The sequence below is a fragment of the Sinohyriopsis cumingii genome, chromosome 15, assembly GCF_028554795.1.
Source record: "Sinohyriopsis cumingii isolate HCF-2022 chromosome 15, ASM2855479v2, whole genome shotgun sequence".
NCBI classification, from domain to species: Eukaryota; Metazoa; Mollusca; class Bivalvia; order Unionida; family Unionidae; genus Sinohyriopsis; species Sinohyriopsis cumingii.
In genome coordinates, this window is record NC_142975.1 from 117,328,848 (window position 1) to 117,350,208 (window position 21,361).

The 21,361-nt window shown below is 35.6% G+C and overlaps 1 protein-coding gene across 1 annotated transcript in view; it reads right to left on the reverse strand.

The window, feature by feature from the left end:
- Positions 1 to 366: 366 nt before the first annotated feature.
- Positions 367 to 21,361, reverse strand: part of LOC149782557 (uncharacterized) — a 49,779-nt gene continuing 28,784 nt past the window's right edge. The window contains exons 4-5 of the mRNA XM_089934000.1: positions 12,610 to 12,836; positions 367 to 1,182 (exon numbers count right to left, since the gene is read on the reverse strand). Of these exons, the coding sequence (XP_089790126.1) occupies positions 997 to 1,182; positions 12,610 to 12,836 (413 nt within the window). The 3' untranslated portion in view covers positions 367 to 996. The remainder of the gene's footprint in view (positions 1,183 to 12,609; positions 12,837 to 21,361) is intronic.

The window sequence follows — 21,361 nt, forward strand, 5'->3', positions numbered from 1 at the left end:
CTTGTCGTACCGCACCTTTTGGTAACTGGTCTAAACACTGTATGGATATCAAGAGGCGTTGTGTTGTGATGCTTGTCGTACCGCACCTTTTGGTAACTGGTCTAAACACTGTATGGATGGTAAAGAAAAGGTTTTAGTGTTTCGTGGAGGGCTGGATTTGTGAGTTAGCACTATTTTTTCCTAAATTTAATGTGGCAAGGGAATAATTTCGCCGGATACATATTTGCTTAACGTGTACATCAAAGATAAGTAATTATGATAGTATGGTAGATGCCACACCATTCTGACCAATCAGGGAGTCAATATGTTCATATGCGATTTTCAAACGTAGTTCTCCACACATGCGTATTACAACATACGCAACCCAACAATACAGCATTTATTAATAATGAAATTCTACAATTCTCCTTCGTCAATGCCGTTTCTGCAAAAATAATATAAAATAAATATTGAAGGCGGTAGTAATATGAGGTTTAACAGCAGATTGTACAGCACCTGCCCTCTTACGCCTTGTGTCTATATCAGACGATTTTTAATGAATTTTATGATTGTACCGAACGCCAAATATGTTCAACATTGTGTCAAAGACCTTAGCTAAAATCAAAATAATATAAACGTTGATCATGCATATTAAGATTTCAGGAAATCTGAAAGTAAATTGGATGTCGTTTTTAAAATCGCTTCATCATTGTTTCGATTGGCTTAATACTTTAGAACAAACCGTCCGTGTTTCCACTCAAATATAAACGAATCGGAGTTTATGATCTAAGTGGAAGGTGATATAAGAATATAATTTTAAAATGTCAAGAGATGCAAAGAGAACATTCCATCGCTTACTTTAAAATTGATTTTGCTAGGAAATGTGCTCAAAATATGATGAAAATATATCTGGGAAGTATACTTGCACTAGAAATGGAATAATACAAGAGGTAGACACTTTTCTATCTTTTAGACAAAATATTGTATAAAACAGAGGCGAGGACGATCTCTGTACGCTTATGCCAATGAAGGCTGAGAAGATGACTGTGGTTTTGTTGGCCACGGTAATTGTGACTGTGGCTGCGGCTGCTGTGATGCCAGTAAGTGTTGATTGTTCGTCTGAGATGTCGCCATGGTAGTCATAGGATGCAGTCCATTAGGTGAATATATGACGACAGGTTGGTTTGTAACACATGTAGCTGTCTGGAAAAAAATATTGTTTTTCCATGATTATCACTAGTATGAAACTTATCAATCTAAAGCATTGTTCTGAGTGGATCACTGTCTCAAAAAGATCAAATGACCAATGTTCTAAATTATTCAATAAAATACACATGTGTATGCTATTTAATCATTTTAAATGCATTCACGATAAACAAACCTTTCTCAAAATGCCACTAATTTTATAGAATTATTCCGCATATTTGTTTACATCAGGCAAACATTTTGTCAGTATTAATTTCTTTATTTAGTACAATAGTTAATTTTTGACCAGTTCTGAAGAAAATATAATTTAGTCTGTAGGAAATACTGACGACGGTACATGTCCCTGAATAAGAAAAAAATTAAGTATCGTTGCATATGGAAAGAACTTATGCTTCCATGCGCACAATTTGAATCCATCTGGAAATAACAATATTGCAACTAATAAAGACTGTAAAACATCTTGTACAACTTTGATGGCTATCTTAAGAACTCTTCAAAATAGCTGGTAAGATAATAAGGAATCAATGCGTAAGACAGAATACATATTTGGAACAATTTATGGTATTTTCTCTCAATGAAGAATTACTCAAATAATTTAGTGGCATTACGATTTTGATTTTTGAGCTAAGAAAGGTTGTTATTGCGATTTAAATAACATAAGTTTAACAAAATGTATAATAAAGTATGGCTTTACGTTTTTTCTTTGATTTATTTGGCATAAAAATAACGACAGCTGGTGCAGTAAGATTAGATAGGTATAATATGGGAGTTCTAATCGTTTCTCATCCAGTTCGTTTCCAGCATGTGATAGTGATTAGGCTTATCCTGTAGAGTCGAATTGAACAGGTGAGGCCCAAGTAGAGAAATTTTGTTGAAAGCTGCCAATGGCCAGAGGATTATGCAATTGAAGACATCAAAACAGCCTCGCAATAAAGTTTAATACAGAAAATATGAAAGAGTTGTCTCTGAACCCTTGAAACAGTGTCAATCCTTACCGAAACCATGCGAGATCGGTGGAAAAAAGAATGACGCAAGCAAATGTGACCCTGTCTTGGTGCAGACCGGAAATCAAAATACCATGTGAGTCACCAAACTGTATGACATGACTGAGCTAAAATGTCAAAGCTGATGTATTCACGATGAATCTATGGGGCTCACATAGTCACTTGAAGAGAATTGACTGAAAATTAGTTGATGTTATCAAAAACAGGTATAGCTTTATTATTATTATTATGATTATTATTATTATTATTCTCGTTGTTATTGTTGTTGTTGTTGATGCTGTTGTAATGGGTGGACTGAATCTTAATAAAATTAATCCAACTGAATATCTGATTTGGTGAAAATTTAGGATGGTTACACACCAGTAATTTTTTTGTGTGCAAAATTCTTACTTAAAAGTATGCTCTCTCTCTCTCTCTCTCTCTCTCTCTTCTACAAATATTATTTAAAGATCGGAACTGGAATTTGAGATTAAATGTCCCATTTTGGCTTAGAAGTTCTGCCTAATGAAGAAAAGAAATATATTCTAGTATGCTAAAAATTTCTTTAATAATTCCTTTATTAAGCAAAATATATATAATGGGCCTGAGATCGCTCACTTACTGAAATCTACCTAAAACTAAACACAACAGCAGTTTGCCAAGCAGTATGGGTTAATATGATGATTTCTGTCAGCTTTATCAATGACCTTGATTCAATACATTATGAAAACAAAGTTTCACTGTATCTCTAGTTTTGGTATCTTCATCCGTATCTGATCGCACGTCAGTATTATTTAACTAATATTGAGAGCAATAAAATTCCATAAATATATAAATTTATAGCCGAATGCTTTGTATCAGAATTGTTCAAATGTATGCCATAATGGTTTGTGTTAGGAATGTTCAAATTTATGCCAGAATGCCTTGTGTTAAATGTGTTAAAGTTTCAGCTGCGCATTTTTATGATAAAGTGGTGTGAGAAAAAAATCATTTGAAGCAACATTAACTTGACGGTGGAATGACATGTTCTGTAAGAATTTACAAGGTCTTCAAACTAGCCTAATTTCTCTCAAATTCGATAAAATTCATTTACGCAGTAATTTATAAGACTTTATACTTTTAGTAACAACGGCCATAGATGATGTCAGATTGGCATCATTAACATTTAAAAAATCTGAAAAATCTTCATGCTAAGATGATTTCTGTCAAGTTTGCTCAAATTGCTCAAATTCTTTCAGAGATTTTGGAAATATCATTTCACGGCGTCTTGTTTTGGCAACGTTGGCCATATTTGACATCGGATTTAAATCAGTTGCCAAATTTTTAAAAGGTCTTCTATCCAAATTGGTCAAATTTTATTCAGCAGAGGGAGGGGGAGAGTGGCTTTTTATATAAGTCATCTTATCTTTTGTTTTTCTGTCATTCAAGACGGTGTTTAAAGGTTTAACTATTTTGATATTTTTGATAATGGTGGATTAGTTTCGACAAGTTGTGAATGCACGTGGACAAACACAACGCTGCCTAAAGTGGCCATTTAGAATTTCGAGCTGTTGTTCTCTTTCTCGAGCGAGAGAGAGAATTATAAATATACACCAGACAGAACGGAAAGTGGTATCATTTGATTCCTATAGAAGAATGCTTGATAATAGTAGGTAGAATTAATATTTTAATACAAATAATACTATCATACAGGTTAGAGAATTTTTAATTCGTACTCTACGGAGATTCGAACCCAGATCCACAGGTAAACGGCACCCATCGCCTTGCCTGAACACACGAGCCCATCTTCCCTCACGATTAAGCACACATTATCAAACAATGATACTACTCAATCGGTTTTATATTCACTCGTGTGTACTACTACATGCTAATGTAAATATGTTAATAATATTTAATAATGTATACACTCTCATAACGATCTATTAATAAATTATCATCTATATATACAGTCATTCCGGATTCCTATGAAAGAAATTAAGTTATATATAATTAATTATAGATTATTATAAATATACACCAAACATAACGGAAAGTGCTATCCCTGGATTCTATAGAATATATATCCAATGTGTGTGATGTGAGTATAGTAGTTTACCTAGTTTCACTTTCACAACAAAACATTTCATTATTGTAATATTCATGTGAAAGGAGGATTACTGGATGCAGAAATTCTCATATTTATATTAATGTACTTATGACCTGATATTTGCAGTATTTGATTTGGAACAGTAGCCTACAGAAGTATTTAAAAAAAAACTGATTTTGAGTCGGAATTGCATCACACATTCACCGCGTAAATATGCGATGGTTTGGCGAAGTTCTGTCAGTTGGCAGACCGGTTTATGTCCACGTTCATCTGTGAACAACGTTGAGCTGCGTTTACTTCTGTAGGTTAACAATTGAACCACACTTATAAGCTTGGGTGGATTCCACTTTACCTACATAACGTACAACTGCACCCCACCCCACACATCTGCTATCAACTGATTAATACCCTGATTGTTACTTCTTGTTGTTCTTGTCTTGGAGTTTTAAGCCATTTTTCATAAGATAATGATGAGGTGTCGATGAGGACTATTCAATGTCATCGATTCACTGAGGGTGGGTCCGGAGATGGCTGATCAGTCCGATTGGGGCCAGGAAGAGTCAGGAAGAGTAGGGACATGGATGTACAGGTTGCTGACCGGAGTTGCGCAACTGCTGTTCCTGGATTTGCGCAGATCACATTTTTCAGCTGCGTCCACCAGTCTTTTCTGCTCAAAGGCTGCCGCATCAGCATTGACTTGACTGCGCCAAGCAGATCGGTTAGCAGCGACACTCTCCCAGCTGTCAGGATCAAAGCTTAGGTTCTTCAGCGAAGCCTTGAGGGTGTCTTTGTACCTCTTTTTTTGATCACCATGAGATCTCCTACCTTGGTGTAGCTCTCCATAGAAAACCTTCTTAGGTAGGCGTTCTACCGACATGGCCAACCCATCGGAGTTGAGCATTGCACAACATGGTATGGATACTTGTCATGCCGGCCTTAGTGAGCACTTCTGTGTTCGGTACCTTGTCCTGCCATCTGATTTTCAGTAGTTTTCTAAGGGAGCTCATATGGAAGTGGTTCAGTTTTTTTTAACATGGCGGCTATACACAGTCCATGTCTAGCAAGCATAGAGGAGGGTGGGGAGAACAACCGCTGAGTAGACTTTGAGTTTGGTGGCAAACTTGATGCCTCTCCTATCCCAGACATTTGAGCGGAGTCTGCCAAATGCTACGCTGGCTTTGGCAATCCTGGTGTTGACCTCATTGTCTATGTGGACTGCTTGTGAGAGGGTGCAGCCGAGCCGACTGGTAGAGTCGGTGTGTCCGAAGTTGGTGTACGCTGTGAAAAAGGTCCATGCTCTGTTGTATGCCTGCCTCTGTCCTGGAGTTGAGGACACAGTCATCTGCAAACAGCAGGTCGCGAATGTTCTCAACTTGGACTTTGGTTTTGGCTTCATGCCTCCTCAGGTTGAACAACTTCCCATCCAGGCGGTATCGGATACCTACTCCAACATCGCTGTCCTTGAAAGCATCCATCAACATTGCGGAGAACATGAGGCTGAAGAGAGTGGGGGCTAAGACGCATCCTTGTTTCACAACATTAGTAACTGCAAAGGGTTTGGAATAGTTACCCTGGTCCTGGACTCTTTGAAGAAATACAGTCCCTGCTATAGGAGAAGCATCGTCTCCATCGTGCATGCAACATCGATCCCATCACGAAACTGCCTCACCATTTCAATGAAGACTTCTGGACATCCAAATTTGCCCATGATCTTCCAAAGGCCTTACCGGCTGACAGTGTAAAATGCCTTAGTCAGGCCCACGAGGATGGTGTATAACTGGACATTTTGTTCAAGACACTTTTCTTGTAACTGCCTGGCAACAACAGATCATGTCGATGGTGCCTCTCTTCTTTCTGAAGCCACACTGACTTTCTGGTAGTAGGCTATGATCAAGGAGTTCGGTGAGTCTGTTCGGCAATAGCCTGGCGAGGACCTTGCCAGCGATGCAGAGTAGAGAGATTGCTCTATGGTTGTCGCAGGATTGGCGATTGCATTTGCGATTGTAAATGTTGATGATGGATGCATCTTTTAATTCCTGGGGTATGCGTTTCATCTTCCACATCCCACATAACATCTCTGTTAGTCTTCCCATTAGCTTAGGCCCACCAGATTTGTAGATCTCAGCTGTGATGGAGTCTGCTCCTGGAGTTTTCCCGCTAGACAGGATCTCAATGGCCTTATGAGTTTCCATCACTGTTGGAGGGTCAGCCAATATATCGTTGATCTCCACCTGGGGCAGACGGTTGATCGCTTTATCGTTGATGGATACCGTCAAAGTGTTTCACTCAGCGATCCAGTATCTTCTCCTTCTTGGTTATGAGAGTGTTGCCATCAGATCTCAAGAGTGGGGCTGTGCCTGATGTTACTGGGTCATACACATCACGAAGAGCACTATAGAAATTCTTTCTGTCGTGTCTGTCGGCAAAGGACTGGATATCATCATCCTTTCGGCTCAGCCATGTGTCCTGCATCTCGCGCAGTTTCGTCTGCACTGCTTGGCGGACTCTGCTGAATGCATCTATCTTTGCAGCGGACATGGGATCGATGTTGCATGCACGATGGAGACGATGCTTCTCCTATAGCAGGGACTGTATTTCTTCAAAGTTCTCGTCGAACCAGTCTTGGTGCTTTCGTGCAGTGACGCCAAGGGTTTCAAATGCAGTAGAGTACACCAGATGTTTGAAGGCCGCCCAGCATTTCTCTACGTCGCTGATATCAGAGTCTGTGTTTTATAGCTAGCTTGTCAGAGCTTCAGACAGAGATTTCTCAGTGTTGCAGACTTTCAGCCTGGAGATATTGAGTCGTTTTTGGACTTTAATTCCCTGTGGACATCTGGGAGGTCGAATTCTAAGATTCGTCTTGGAAATCAGTATATGTGGCCTGTCCAGCAGTCAGTACCACACATAGCCTTGGTCACACGGACATCCTGCCTGTCATTCCTACGGACTAAGATGTAGTCGATCTGATGCAATTGCTTAGACCACGGGTGCATCCAAGTTGTTACGGTTACGAAGACGGAAGATGGGTGTTTGTGATCAGGAGATCATATGTTGCGCACATCCTCAAGAGCATATGTCCATTGCTGTTGCAGTTGCCAATTCCGTGTCTACCAATAACTCCCTTCCCAGAGATGTGGTCCTCGCCAACTCTGGTATTAAAATCACCAATAATGATCAGCATGTCCGACTTTGGTACTGAAGCAATCAGAGCATCCAGATCCTGGTAGAACATGTTTTTGGCTTCTTCCGAGTAGGTCATAGTTATAAGCACTAATAAGTGTGGCTTGCTTTTTTCGTGTAAGAATACCTTCAGCATTATAATCTGGTCATTAATTCCCTTTGGTAAGATGGAGAGCTTATTTACCAAATTCGACTTGACAGTGAATCCAACTCCAGACTCACTACGTTCATCTGTGTCACGTCCACTCCAGAAAAAGGTGTAACCAGCCCCAATTTCAGTCAGTTGGCCCTCGTCAGTCAAGCCAGTTTTACTCAGGGCTGCTATCTCTATCTTGTAGCGAGCACGTTCTCTTTCTATCAGGGCAGTTCGTCTCTCTTGTCTGTCAGCCTCTGCACGATCCAATAGAGTGCGTATGTTCCACGCACCATGAGTGAGTGGAACCTTTCGAGTTTTCTTTGTGTTTCGACCGCAAGAATAGGATTCCCTCCAGCCGTGGTAAGCTGGTCGGGGTAGATGAAGCAGGCTTTTTTTAGGGCACCTTTTCTAGCCCCTTCATCATGCTATGGAGGTAAACAGCGCTATCCTGAAGAGGTCTGCTTAGTCGCTCAGACGGCTGCCGATATCCATTTCTGCTTCAGATCATTGGAAGATGACCATACGGCCTGAGCCGCCTGCGTGCAGGTCAGCCACTACGGCTGCCAGTGAATCTACACCTGCCGCGTCACAGGTCGCCCATCGCCGCAGGACGTGGGCACGGGTGATGACATAAATGATCTGCGCGTGAGGAGAATTAAAGTGAGGAAGAGTTTCGCTGCGTCAGCCTCACTCTCTCGTCCAGGCGCCACTTTGCCCAGTTGCAAGACATAGTCGAGACGGCTAGAATGGAGCCTTGTCGAGCAAAACTTGGCCATTATTTAACGAGTTTCATAAATTTAATATTAAATCGTTACCCATTTGATATTCCTTTTATCACATATTTTTATTTTAGTAGAAATATTCTGTATCTTTGATTTGTTTTGCGTACAATATAGTCCAAAACAAAGCTGAAATAGCAATAGTATATCATATATTTTCGTAAACTATAAATCAAAAAATAAGCGGCCATCCAAATAAACTTAACATTTTATGAAAGAAAAAATATTTGACAACACAAAATGTCCAATGCGTGTGATTCACATTGTTTGATACGGTGCTTAATACCGGTTTCAGTTTGGCCAGAACAATATCGTTAACACTGTTTGCGTTGAAATTCCACATCACAACAAAACATTACATTGGTGAGATATTTTTGTGAAAAGGAGATTACTGGATGCAGAAATACACATATTTACTGTAACGTATTTGAGAATGGATATTTGCAGTATTTGATTTGGAATATTAGATTGTACAAAAGATGTAAACAAATCTCTTTTTCAATCGGACTTGAATCACATATTTACCGCGTAAATATGCTGTGGTTGGATAAAGTTCTGTCAGTTGGGGAGACCTTTTTATGTCGACATTCGTTTGTGAACAAAGGTGGGTTTATTTACTTCAGTACGTTCACATTTAAATCAAGCTTGTATAGAGGGTAGATTCCATACTACAGATATGCTACAGATGCCCACCCATCCCCACTCCCACCCTCGTTATCATCTAAGCAGCACCTGTAGTTTTACTTGTTGTTATTGTTCTTGTCTTGGGGATTTTGCCATTTTTCATGTTATGATATGTTATACATGATATAACAAATCCCTGTAGGGGTAAATTGGCAATATTGAAACAGCCGAGACCATTTTTCCCCAATTCCCTTTCGCGAGTTGAATAAAAAAATAGCGGCCAAAAAATGTTCAATGAAAACAAAACGTTTTGTTGAAGGTGGGATTTAAATAGTTTTCCCACGATCGCAGCGAATCAATAAAGAGAATACTGCGCAATAATTTTATGGGCTTAATTGGACCAATCAGAATCACATAAAGTGGTATTTTCATATATATAATACCAAAAAGATGAAACTGCACAAACTGTGGGGGGAGAAAAAAGAAGAAATATATATATATATATATATATATATATATATATATATATATATATATATATATATATATATATATATATATATATATCGAACGCTAAATATGTTACTTGGAAATATTATCTGAAGACTTTATTCAATATACTTCATGGAAAACAGAGATTTTAATTTTACGCACCAGAAATCAAACGCATAGTATGTCTCGTCTTTTAGCTTACGGTGAATTTAAAAAAATTGGTTGTTAAATTGGATCTATCAAGAGAAAAAAAAAACATATTTTAGTTCACGAGTTGTTTGAACGACCTGGAAGATATGTAGATTTGTATTGATGCATCAAATCATTTTCATTAAAACAAATTATCTGTCTGTATTTAATTCCTTCAAAATCCCTGGACGTACAGCTCATTAGAGAAATTAGTCTACAGTTAGACGATAGAGTTATGTCTCCTTTCTTATCATTCGGAATGAGTTGGCTTTCACTATACTGGATACATAATGGTCTCAACTGATTTACTGATAAGTATTTGCAAAGGCACCGATATTTCTTTAACTATACTTTTATCAGTTTGTGACGAATTTGATTGGGTCCAGCGACATTGTTTAACTCAAAACTAGTTATTACATTTTTAATTTCTTGTTTATCAAGTAGTCGGTACACGTCATATATAGTGTGTGCAGTTTAATATTTTTGATATTATAACATGTTCACATATCACTCGTGTAGTTCTGAATGGTCCAAATAAGCCAATGAAAGTCTCGCGCGGTATGCTCTTTACTGATTTGTCGCGATCATGTGAAAATTTAATTACCCCGCATACTGGAACTTTTTGTTCTTACTATTATAACAAACATTTTGGCGGTAATTTTTCGAATCGACTGTCCAAAGGAAATTGTGGAAAAGACGTCACGTCTGTCTGAATATGGTCTATTTACCCTCACATCGGCTTGTTACGCCATGTATAGATCATTATCATGCATTAAAAAAATGGCGTTAAACCCATAAAAAGAAGGACACCAACAACAAATAAAACTAAGGGAATGGGTCAATAGATAGTGTGCGTGTGGAATAGAAAGAGCAGGGGAGAGTACATGTAACATGGAATCCACGCTATATACAAGAGCAGTTGAAATGTTAGCTTATAGGAGTAAATAAACTCATCTCTCTTCACAGACGAATGTGGATATAAACCTGCGTCCAAACTGAAAGAACGCTAGCCAACCACAGCATGTCTGCGCCGTAAAATAGCTCTTATTATGTAATGCTATTCCGAATTTGCCTATGTATACTATACTGTTCCAAATCGAATAATGCAAATATCCGGTCACAAATATATTATTATAAATTGGGAATATCTGTATTAATAACCTTACCATGACATATCCAACAATTTGAATGCTTACACGTGAAACATAGTGACACATTCTCACTGTTGCAAATTTCTCTTTGTGACATCATACTGAATTTGTACATACATTATGTACCGAAAAAGTATGTTGTTTGAGTAAAATATTACATTTATTCGGAAAGACAGTTGCTCTTTGATTTATAATTGGTAAAAAATTAAATTACAGGGACTATTTGTTACGCGCAACAAATGAAAAGTGCATCGACCGAGTCAAAATGAATTAAATCAGTGTGTCTTCTTTCACTTGAATTTCCATTCCAATAAAAAGTATAAGATAAACAGATATCTTAAATGTGTAATGATTTAATATCAAATTTTGAATAATAGCCAGCTTTTGCTCGTCAAGGCTCGCAAATGCTGGGCATTATTCGACTCGTTTCATAAATTCAATATTTAATCATTAACCAACTGAGATCCTTTACTGATATATAATGATGCAGAAATAATAGCTCGATTTCTAGTTTAAAACTTCGGTGACTATTAAGCATTATTTATTTCTTTGACAGTTATGTTTTGAAAAAGAAACTGCTACGTTGTGCTATAGCAATAGTCCTTTTAAACCTTTAATATATTCCATGCAATATATATATATGTGTATATATATATATATATATATATATATATATATATATATATATATATATATATATATATATATATATATATATATATATAGCCGAAATAACTAAAATAATAGCATTGATGAATCATGCAGCAACTCCGGATGGGCTTGACATCTTTGAAATGTGGTTCTCACGTCACTATGAGCTGTCGCAATACACATTTCATACTTTCATAATATCATTATAGGCTCAAATGATTAAAAATAAGTAATTCTGCATCAGAAATATAAAATAAAAAAAAACAAACAAACACTACTTCTTGAAAATATTCGCTTTAGGTCTACATTTCCAAACGTTGCAATCAGACATTGCATTATGCAACAATTTATATCACCCTGAGGATGTCGACGTCGTGTAACAGGCCAAATTCTGCTTTCCAAAACAACAACCGATCGCCTTAATCTCGCCCCCCCCCCCCTCAACTAATATAAATATTGTCATGCGTCTAATGGTATAAATTTATATTGTACGAGGCAAACAGTATTCCTGTACACCGATGAAAATCTTCAAAGATTTTTTCTGATGAAGTTTGATTACAGAACACGCCAAAAATCTCAAATGCAATGTCTAGAGAAAGACTGCAATAACTTGGAATTTCATGCTGTTGAACACAGAATTTTTAAAATAAATTATTCTAAGCTATTGTCTAGCATAAACTCGAAATTTGAAAATGGCCACAGTATAGGGTTGTGTTATTTCCCGTGCATTTACTACCTGTTAATCACAGAATTTGATCCTGAAATAATCATATATATATATATATATATATATATATATATATATATATATATATATATATATTGCCGTAATGACTCTTCAGCTGACCATAACTCTAGAGCCAAGTTAAATATAGGAAAGTGTCTAAAATATCCACCGTTGTGTGTGAACACAGTTGAACTGTCAACACGCCATACACTTAACTGAAACAAGTAAAATTTTCAAATTTTAACAGAAAATGAGGACATACTTTTTAGAAAATTGGAAGAGAAAAGAAACGATTTCAAAATAATGAGAAATAAGGCAATAACGAAAATATGCAACGGCACGGTTGACTCGTTATGAGTCCGAAAAAAATAAAAAGGGAGAAAAATAGGGGTGGCTCAAACTGGGATATTAGAAAAACAGTCTTACTCCCTCAAATCTTTTCTTTTTACGCACGCAGCAGTAGATACAGATGGCCACGGATACAGAGATTCCAACGAAAAAGATACAGCCTACGATGATTCCTACCACAGCACCGCTTGAAAGTTTCAGATGACAATCGGAGTGATCTCCACATGGGTTGAATCCATTACATTTCAATTCATCATTAATGCACCATCCATTGTCGCACTCGTATTCGTAGGAATCACAGGGACCTATTGGTAGAAAAATGTTAAATTTACCTACTATTGGAAATACTGTAAATTAATGTGAAGTAAAAGTAAGAGAGGAACGGACATAGTACAAATATAGATAGCATGTGAACTTTAGTTTTTTCTGATAGAATAAACTTAGAGTATAAGTAAAACCAAACAGATGGTTCTTAATAATATTATCAAGTGAAAACGAAACAAGTTACTGAGAACGTGTACTTATTAAGCAAACCTGTGAGTTTTAAATTTACAAGTAACCCACTGATGCGAATTTTAAAAACGAGTTTGACGCTTCTGTTGAAGGTTGTTTTTTTTTTAATTGGTTACACTCAGGTACCTTCGTCAAGCAATATTGGCTGGCAACAACCCAATGACTACCGCTAATTGCTACATAGGACCATCAGTAATTTGTTCATGTTTGGGTCAACTTCCTGTTCACTTCTGACTGACTGCTCATGTTTTCTAAATGATGAACAGATTAATAGGACTTGAAAAGGACACTTAACCGTTGTTTTAAAATTTTACAAGAAGCATTTATTAAATGAATAAGGTAATTTTGTTTCAGTGTTGGTTGTAATATGAAGGCAGTAACAACCTTAGCAAAAGCTTATCCCGATTTGGATCATTTTGGTAGGGCCCACCATGAGCATGGCATTTGGAAGTAAACTTTTAAACAACTTGTATATCATATTGAACTTACAGTTTTCTTCCACCGCTTTAAAATTACTTTCTCTCTCTCTCTCTCTCTCTCTCTCTCTCTCTCTCTCTCTATATATATATATATATATATATATATATATATATATATATATATATATATATATATATATATATATATATATATATATATATATTTTAAACATTACTAACGCGCGGGGCACCTGTGAGCGTGGGGTCCGATTGGGCCAATATCGCACTGCTCGCACTTATCAAGGAACGGATCCAAAATATAAATTTAGACTATGGACTGTTAGACATGTGTATCCAGCTTACAGCAAAAGTTGGGGTAACCTGACGTTTGGTCACTACATGTTGGTCACAACGACGTTTAATCACCGCGACGTTTTACTATTGTGGTGGCGTTCGCTTCTTACCACATTAAATATTCGCAACGCCTGCTGACCACGATGACATTTATTTCTTAAGTATCATAATTTCATTAAGCAATTATTATCCGTGAAACATTTAGCACATTCTAAACTCAGCTACATGAAAAGTTTGAATGTGTAAAAGTATTTATTGTTAATCGATAGTGTTACACAAACTAGAAAACATTTACGGAGTTAGACATGTGACAGATGAGCCAGGACGCTGAGGAAGGTCAATACTTCCGTTTATATTGGATAATAATAATAATAATAATAATAATAATAATAATAATAATACTTTATTCAATAATTTAGGCCGCTGGCCCACATTACAAAATACAAGTAAATATAGAGTATGTCATGGTGTATAGTAATTAAATGTATTCAACAAAAGTATACTTACATACATACTTTCCTGTACATAATTAGCGGATCGAATTATGAAGGGTTTCTACCACTAAGTATATCATTCACCATTCGTATCGAATTATAAAGGGTTTCTACCACTAAGTATATCATTCACCATTCGTATCGAATTATAAAGGGTTTCTACCACTAAGTATATCATTCACCATTCGTATCGAATTATAAATGGTTTCTACCACTAGGTATATCATTCACCATTCGTATCGAATTATAAAGGGTTTCTACCACTAAGTATATCATTCACCATTCGTATCGAATTATAAAGTGTTTATACCTCTAAGTATATCATTCACCATTCGTATCGAATTATAAAGGGTTTCTACCACTAGGTATATCATTCACCATTCGTATCGAATTATAAAGGGTTTCTACCACTAAGTATATCATTCACCATTCGTATCGAATTATAAAGTGTTTATACCACTAAGTATATCATTCACCATTCGTATCGAATTATAAAGGGTTTCTACCACTAAGTGTATCATTCACCATTCGTATCGAATTATAAAGTGTTTATACCACTAAGTATATCATTCACCATTCGTATCGAATTATAAAGGGTTTCTACCACTAGGTATATCATTCACCATTCGTATCGAATTATAAAGGGTTTCTACCACTAAGTATATCATTCACCATTCGTATCGAATTATAAAGGGTTTCTACCACTAAGTGTATCATTCACCATTCGTATCGAATTATAAAGGGTTTCTACCACTAAGTATATCATTCACCATTCGTATCGAATTATAAATGGTTTCTACCACTAAGTATATCATTCACCATTCGTATCGAATTATAAATGGTTTCTACCACTAGGTATATCATTCACCATTCGTATCGAATTATAAAGGGTTTCTACCACTAAGTATATCATTCACCATTCGTATCGAATTATAAAGTGTTTATACCTCTAAGTATATCATTCACCATTCGTATCGAATTATAAAGGGTTTCTACCACTAGGTATATCATTCACCATTCGTATCGAATTATAAAGGGTTTCTACCACTAAGTATATCATTCACCATTCGTATCGAATTATAAAGGGTTTCTACCACTAAGTATATCATTCACCATTCGTATCGAATTATAAATGGTTTCTACCACTAGGTATATCATTCACCATTCGTATCGAATTATAAAGGGTTTCTACCACTAAGTATATCATTCACCATTCGTATCGAATTATAAAGGGTTTCTACCACTAAGTATATCATTCACCATTCGTATCGAATTATAAAGTGTTTATACCTCTAAGTATATCATTCACCATTCGTATCGAATTATAAAGGGTTTCTACCACTAGGTATATCATTCACCATTCGTATCGAATTATAAAGGGTTTCTACCACTAAGTATATCATTCACCATTCGTATCGAATTATAAAGGGTTTCTACCACTAGGTATATCATTCACCATTCGTATCGAATTATAAAGGGTTTCTACCACTAAGTATATCATTCACCATTCGTATCGAATTATAAAGTGTTTATACCTCTAAGTGTATCATTCACCATTCGTATCGAATTATAAAGGGTTTCTACCACTAGGTATATCATTCACCATTCGTATCGAATTATAAAGGGTTTCTACCACTAAGTATATCATTCACCATTCGTATCGAATTATAAAGTGTTTATACCTCTAAGTGTATCATTCACCATTCGTATCGAATTATAAAGGGTTTCTACCACTAGGTATATCATTCACCATTCGTATCGAATTATAAAGGGTTTCTACCACTAAGTATATCATTCACCATTCGTATCGAATTATAAAGGGTTTCTACCACTAAGTATATCATTCACCATTCGTATCGAATTATAAAGTGTTTATACCTCTAAGTATATCATTCACCATTCGTATCGAATTATAAAGGGTTTCTACCACTAGGTATATCATTCACCATTCGTATCGAATTATAAAGGGTTTCTACCACTAAGTATATCATTCACCATTCGTATCGAATTATAAAGGGATTCTACCACTAGGTATATCATTCACCATTCAAATCGAATTATAAAGGGATTCTACCACTAGGTATATCATTCACCATTCGTATCGAATTATAAAGGGTTTCTACCTCTAAGTATATCATTCACCATTCAAATCGAATTATAAAGGGATTCTACCACTAGGTATATCATTCACCATTCGTATCGAATTATAAAGGGTTTCTACCACTAAGTATATCATTCACCATTCGTATCGAATTATAAAGGGTTTCTACCACTAAGTATATCATTCACCATTCGTATCGAATTATAAAGTGTTTATACCTCTAAGTGTATCATTCACCATTCGTATCGAATTATGAAGGGTTTCTACCACTAAGTATATCATTCACCATTCGTATCGAATTATAAAGGGTTTCTACCACTAAGTATATCATTCACCATTCGTATCGAATTATAAAGTGTTTATACCTCTAAGTGTATCATTCACCATTCGTATCGAATTATAAAGGGTTTCTACCACTAGGTATATCATTCACCATTCGTATCGAATTATAAAGGGTTTCTACCACTAAGTATATCATTCACCATTCGTATCGAATTATAAAGGGTTTCTACCACTAAGTATATCATTCACCATTCGTATCGAATTATAAAGTGTTTATACCTCTAAGTATATCATTCACCATTCGTATCGAATTATAAAGGGTTTCTACCACTAGGTATATCATTCACCATTCGTATCGAATTATAAAGGGTTTCTACCACTAAGTATATCATTCACCATTCAAATCGAATTATAAAGGGTTTCTACCACTAAGTATATCATTCACCATTCAAAATCGAATTATAAAGGGTTTATACCTCTAAGTGTATCATTCACCATTCAAATCGAATTATAAAGGGTTTCTACCACTAAGTATATCATTCACCATTCAAATCGAATTATAAAGGGTTTCTACCACTAGGTATATCATTCACCATTCGTATCGAATTATAAAGGGATTCTACCACTAGGTATATCATTCACCATTCGTATCGAATTATAAAGGGTTTCTACCACTAAGTATATCATTCACCATTCAAATCGAATTATAAAGGGTTTCTACCACTAGGTATATCATTCACCATTCAAATCGAATTATAAAGGGTTTCTACCACTAAGTATATCATTCACCATTCAAATCGAATTATAAAGGGTTTCTACCACTAAGTATATCATTCACCATTCAAAATCGAATTATAAAGGGTTTATACCTCTAAGTGTATCATTCACCATTCAAATCGAATTATAAAGGGTTTCTACCACTAAGTATATCATTCACCATTCAAATCGAATTATAAAGGGTTTCTACCACTAAGTATATCATTCACCATTCAAATCGAATTATAAAGGGTTTCTACCACTAGGTATATCATTCACCATTCGTATCGAATTATAAAGGGTTTCTACCACTAAGTATATCATTCACCATTCAAATCGAATTATAAAGGGTTTCTACCACTAAGTATATCATTCACCATTCAAATCGAATTATAAAGGGATTCTACCACTAGGTATATCATTCACCATTCGTATCGAATTATAAAGGGTTTCTACCACTAAGTATATCATTCACCATTCAAATCGAATTATAAAGGGTTTCTACCACTAAGTATATCATTCACCATTCAAATCGAATTATAAAGGGTTTCTACCACTAGGTATATCATTCACCATTCAAATCGAATTATAAAGGGATTCTACCACTAGGTATATCATTCACCATTCGTATCGAATTATAAAGGGATTCTACCACTAGGTATATCATTCACCATTCAAATCGAATTATAAAGGGTTTCTACCACTAAGTATATCATTCACCATTCGTATCGAATTATAAAGGGTTTCTACCACTAGGTATATCATTCACCATTCGTATCGAATTATAAAGGGTTTCTACCACTAGGTATATCATTCACCATTCGTATCGAATTATAAAGGGTTTCTACCACTAGGTATATCATTCACCATTCGTATCGAATTATAAAGGGTTTCTACCACTAGGTATATCATTCACCATTCGTATCGAATTATAAAGTGTTTATACCTCTAAGTGTATCATTCACCATTCGTATCGAATTATAAAGGGTTTCTACCACTAGGTATATCATTCACCATTCGTATCGAATTATAAAGGGATTCTACCACTAGGTATATCATTCACCATTCGTATCGAATTATAAAGGGTTTCTACCACTAGGTATATCATTCACCATTCGTATCGAATTATAAAGGGTTTCTACCACTAAGTATATCATTCACCATTCAAATCGAATTATAAAGGGTTTCTACCACTAAGTATATCATTCACCATTCAAATCGAATTATAAAGGGTTTCTACCACTAGGTATATCATTCACCATTCGTATCGAATTATAAAGGGATTCTACCACTAAGTATATCATTCACCATTCAAATCGAATTATAAAGGGTTTCTACCACTAAGTATATCATTCACCATTCAAATCGAATTATAAAGGGTTTCTACCACTAGGTATATCATTCACCATTCGTATCGAATTATAAAGGGTTTCTACCACTAGGTATATCATTCACCATTCGTATCGAATTATAAAGGGTTTCTACCACTAGGTATATCATTCACCATTCAAATCGAATTATAAAGGGTTTCTACCACTAGGTATATCATTCACCATTCGTATCGAATTATAAAGGGTTTCTACCACTAGGTATATCATTCACCATTCGTATCGAATTATAAAGGGTTTCTACCACTAAGTGTATCATTCACCATTCGTATCGAATTATAAAGGGTTTCTACCACTAAGTATATCATTCACCATTCAAATCGAATTATAAAGGGTTTCTACCACTAAGTATATCATTCACCATTCAAATCGAATTATAAAGGGTTTCTACCACTAGGTATATCATTCACCATTCGTATCGAATTATAAAGGGTTTCTACCACTAGGTATATCATTCACCATTCAAATCGAATTATAAAGGGTTTCTACCACTAGGTATATCATTCACCATTCGTATCGAATTATAAAGGGTTTCTACCACTAGGTATATCATTCACCATTCGTATCGAATTATAAAGGGTTTCTACCACTAAGTGTATCATTCACCATTCGTATCGAATTATAAAGGGTTTCTACCACTAAGTATATCATTCACCATTCGTATCGAATTATAAAGGGTTTCTACCACTAAGTGTATCATTCACCATTCGTATCGAATTATAAAGGGTTTCTACCACTAAGTGTATCATTCACCATTCGTATCGAATTATAAAGGGTTTCTACCACTAGGTATATCATTCACCATTCGTATCGAATTATAAAGGGTTTCTACCACTAGGTATATCATTCACCATTCGTATCGAATTATAAAGGGTTTCTACCACTAGGTATATCATTCACCATTCGTATCGAATTATAAAGGGTTTCTACCACTAGGTATATCATTCACCATTCGTATCGAATTATAAAGTGTTTATACCTCTAAGTGTATCATTCACCATTCGTATCGAATTATAAAGGGTTTCTACCACTAAGTATATCATTCACCATTCGTATCGAATTATAAAGGGTTTCTACCACTAGGTATATCATTCACCATTCGTATCGAATTATAAAGGGTTTCTACCACTAGGTATATCATTCACCATTCGTATCGAATTATAAAGTGTTTATACCTCTAAGTGTATCATTTACCATTCAAATCGAATTATAAAGGGTTTCTACCACTAGGTATATCATTCACCATTCGTATCGAATTATAAAGGGTTTCTACCACTAGGTATATCATTCACCATTCAAATCGAATTATAAAGGGTTTCTACCACTAGGTATATCATTCACCATTCAAATCGAATTATAAAGGGTTTCTACCACTAGGTATATCATTCACCATTCGTATCGAATTATAAAGGGTTTCTACCACTAAGTGTATCATTCACCATTCGTATCGAATTATAAAGGGTTTCTACCACTAAGTATATCATTCACCATTCGTATCGAATTATAAAGGGTTTCTACCACTAGGTATATCATTCACCATTCAAATCGAATTATAAAGGGTTTCTACCACTAGGTATATCATTCACCATTCGTATCGAATTATAAAGGGTTTCTACCACTAAGTATATCATTCACCATTCAAATCGAATTATAAAGGGTTTCTACCACTAGGTATATCATTCACCATTCGTATCGAATTATAAAGGGTTTCTACCACTAGGTATATCATTCACCATTCGTATCGAATTATAAAGTGTTTATACCTCTAAGTGTATCATTCACCATTCGTATCGAATTATAAAGGGTTTCTACCACTAAGTATATCATTCACCATTCGTATCGAATTATAAAGGGTTTCTACCACTAGGTATATCATTCACCATTCGTATCGAATTATAAAGGGTTTCTACCACTAGGTATATCATTCACCATTCGTATCGAATTATAAATGGTTTCTACCACTAGGTATATCATTCACCATTCGTATCGAATTATAAAGTGTTTATACCTCTAAGTGTATCATTCACCATTCGTATCGAATTATAAAGGGTTTCTACCACTAAGTATATCATTCACCATTCGTATCGAATTATAAAGGGTTTCTACCACTAGGTATATCATTCACCATTCGTATCGAATTATAAAGGGTTTCTACCACTAAGTATATCATTCACCATTCGTATCGAATTATAAAGTGTTTATACCTCTAAGTGTATCATTCACCATTCGTATCGAATTATAAAGGGTTTATACCTCTAAGTGTATCATTCACCATTCGTATCGAATTATAAAGGGTTTCTACCACTAAGTATATCATTCACCATTCGTATCGAATTATAAAGGGTTTCTACCACTAAGTATATCATTCACCATTCGTATCGAATTATAAAGGGTTTCTACCACTAGGTATATCATTCACCATTCGTATCGAATTATAAAGGGTTTCTACCACTAAGTATATCATTCACCATTCGTATCGAATTATAAAGGGTTTCTACCACTAGGTATATCATTCACCATTCG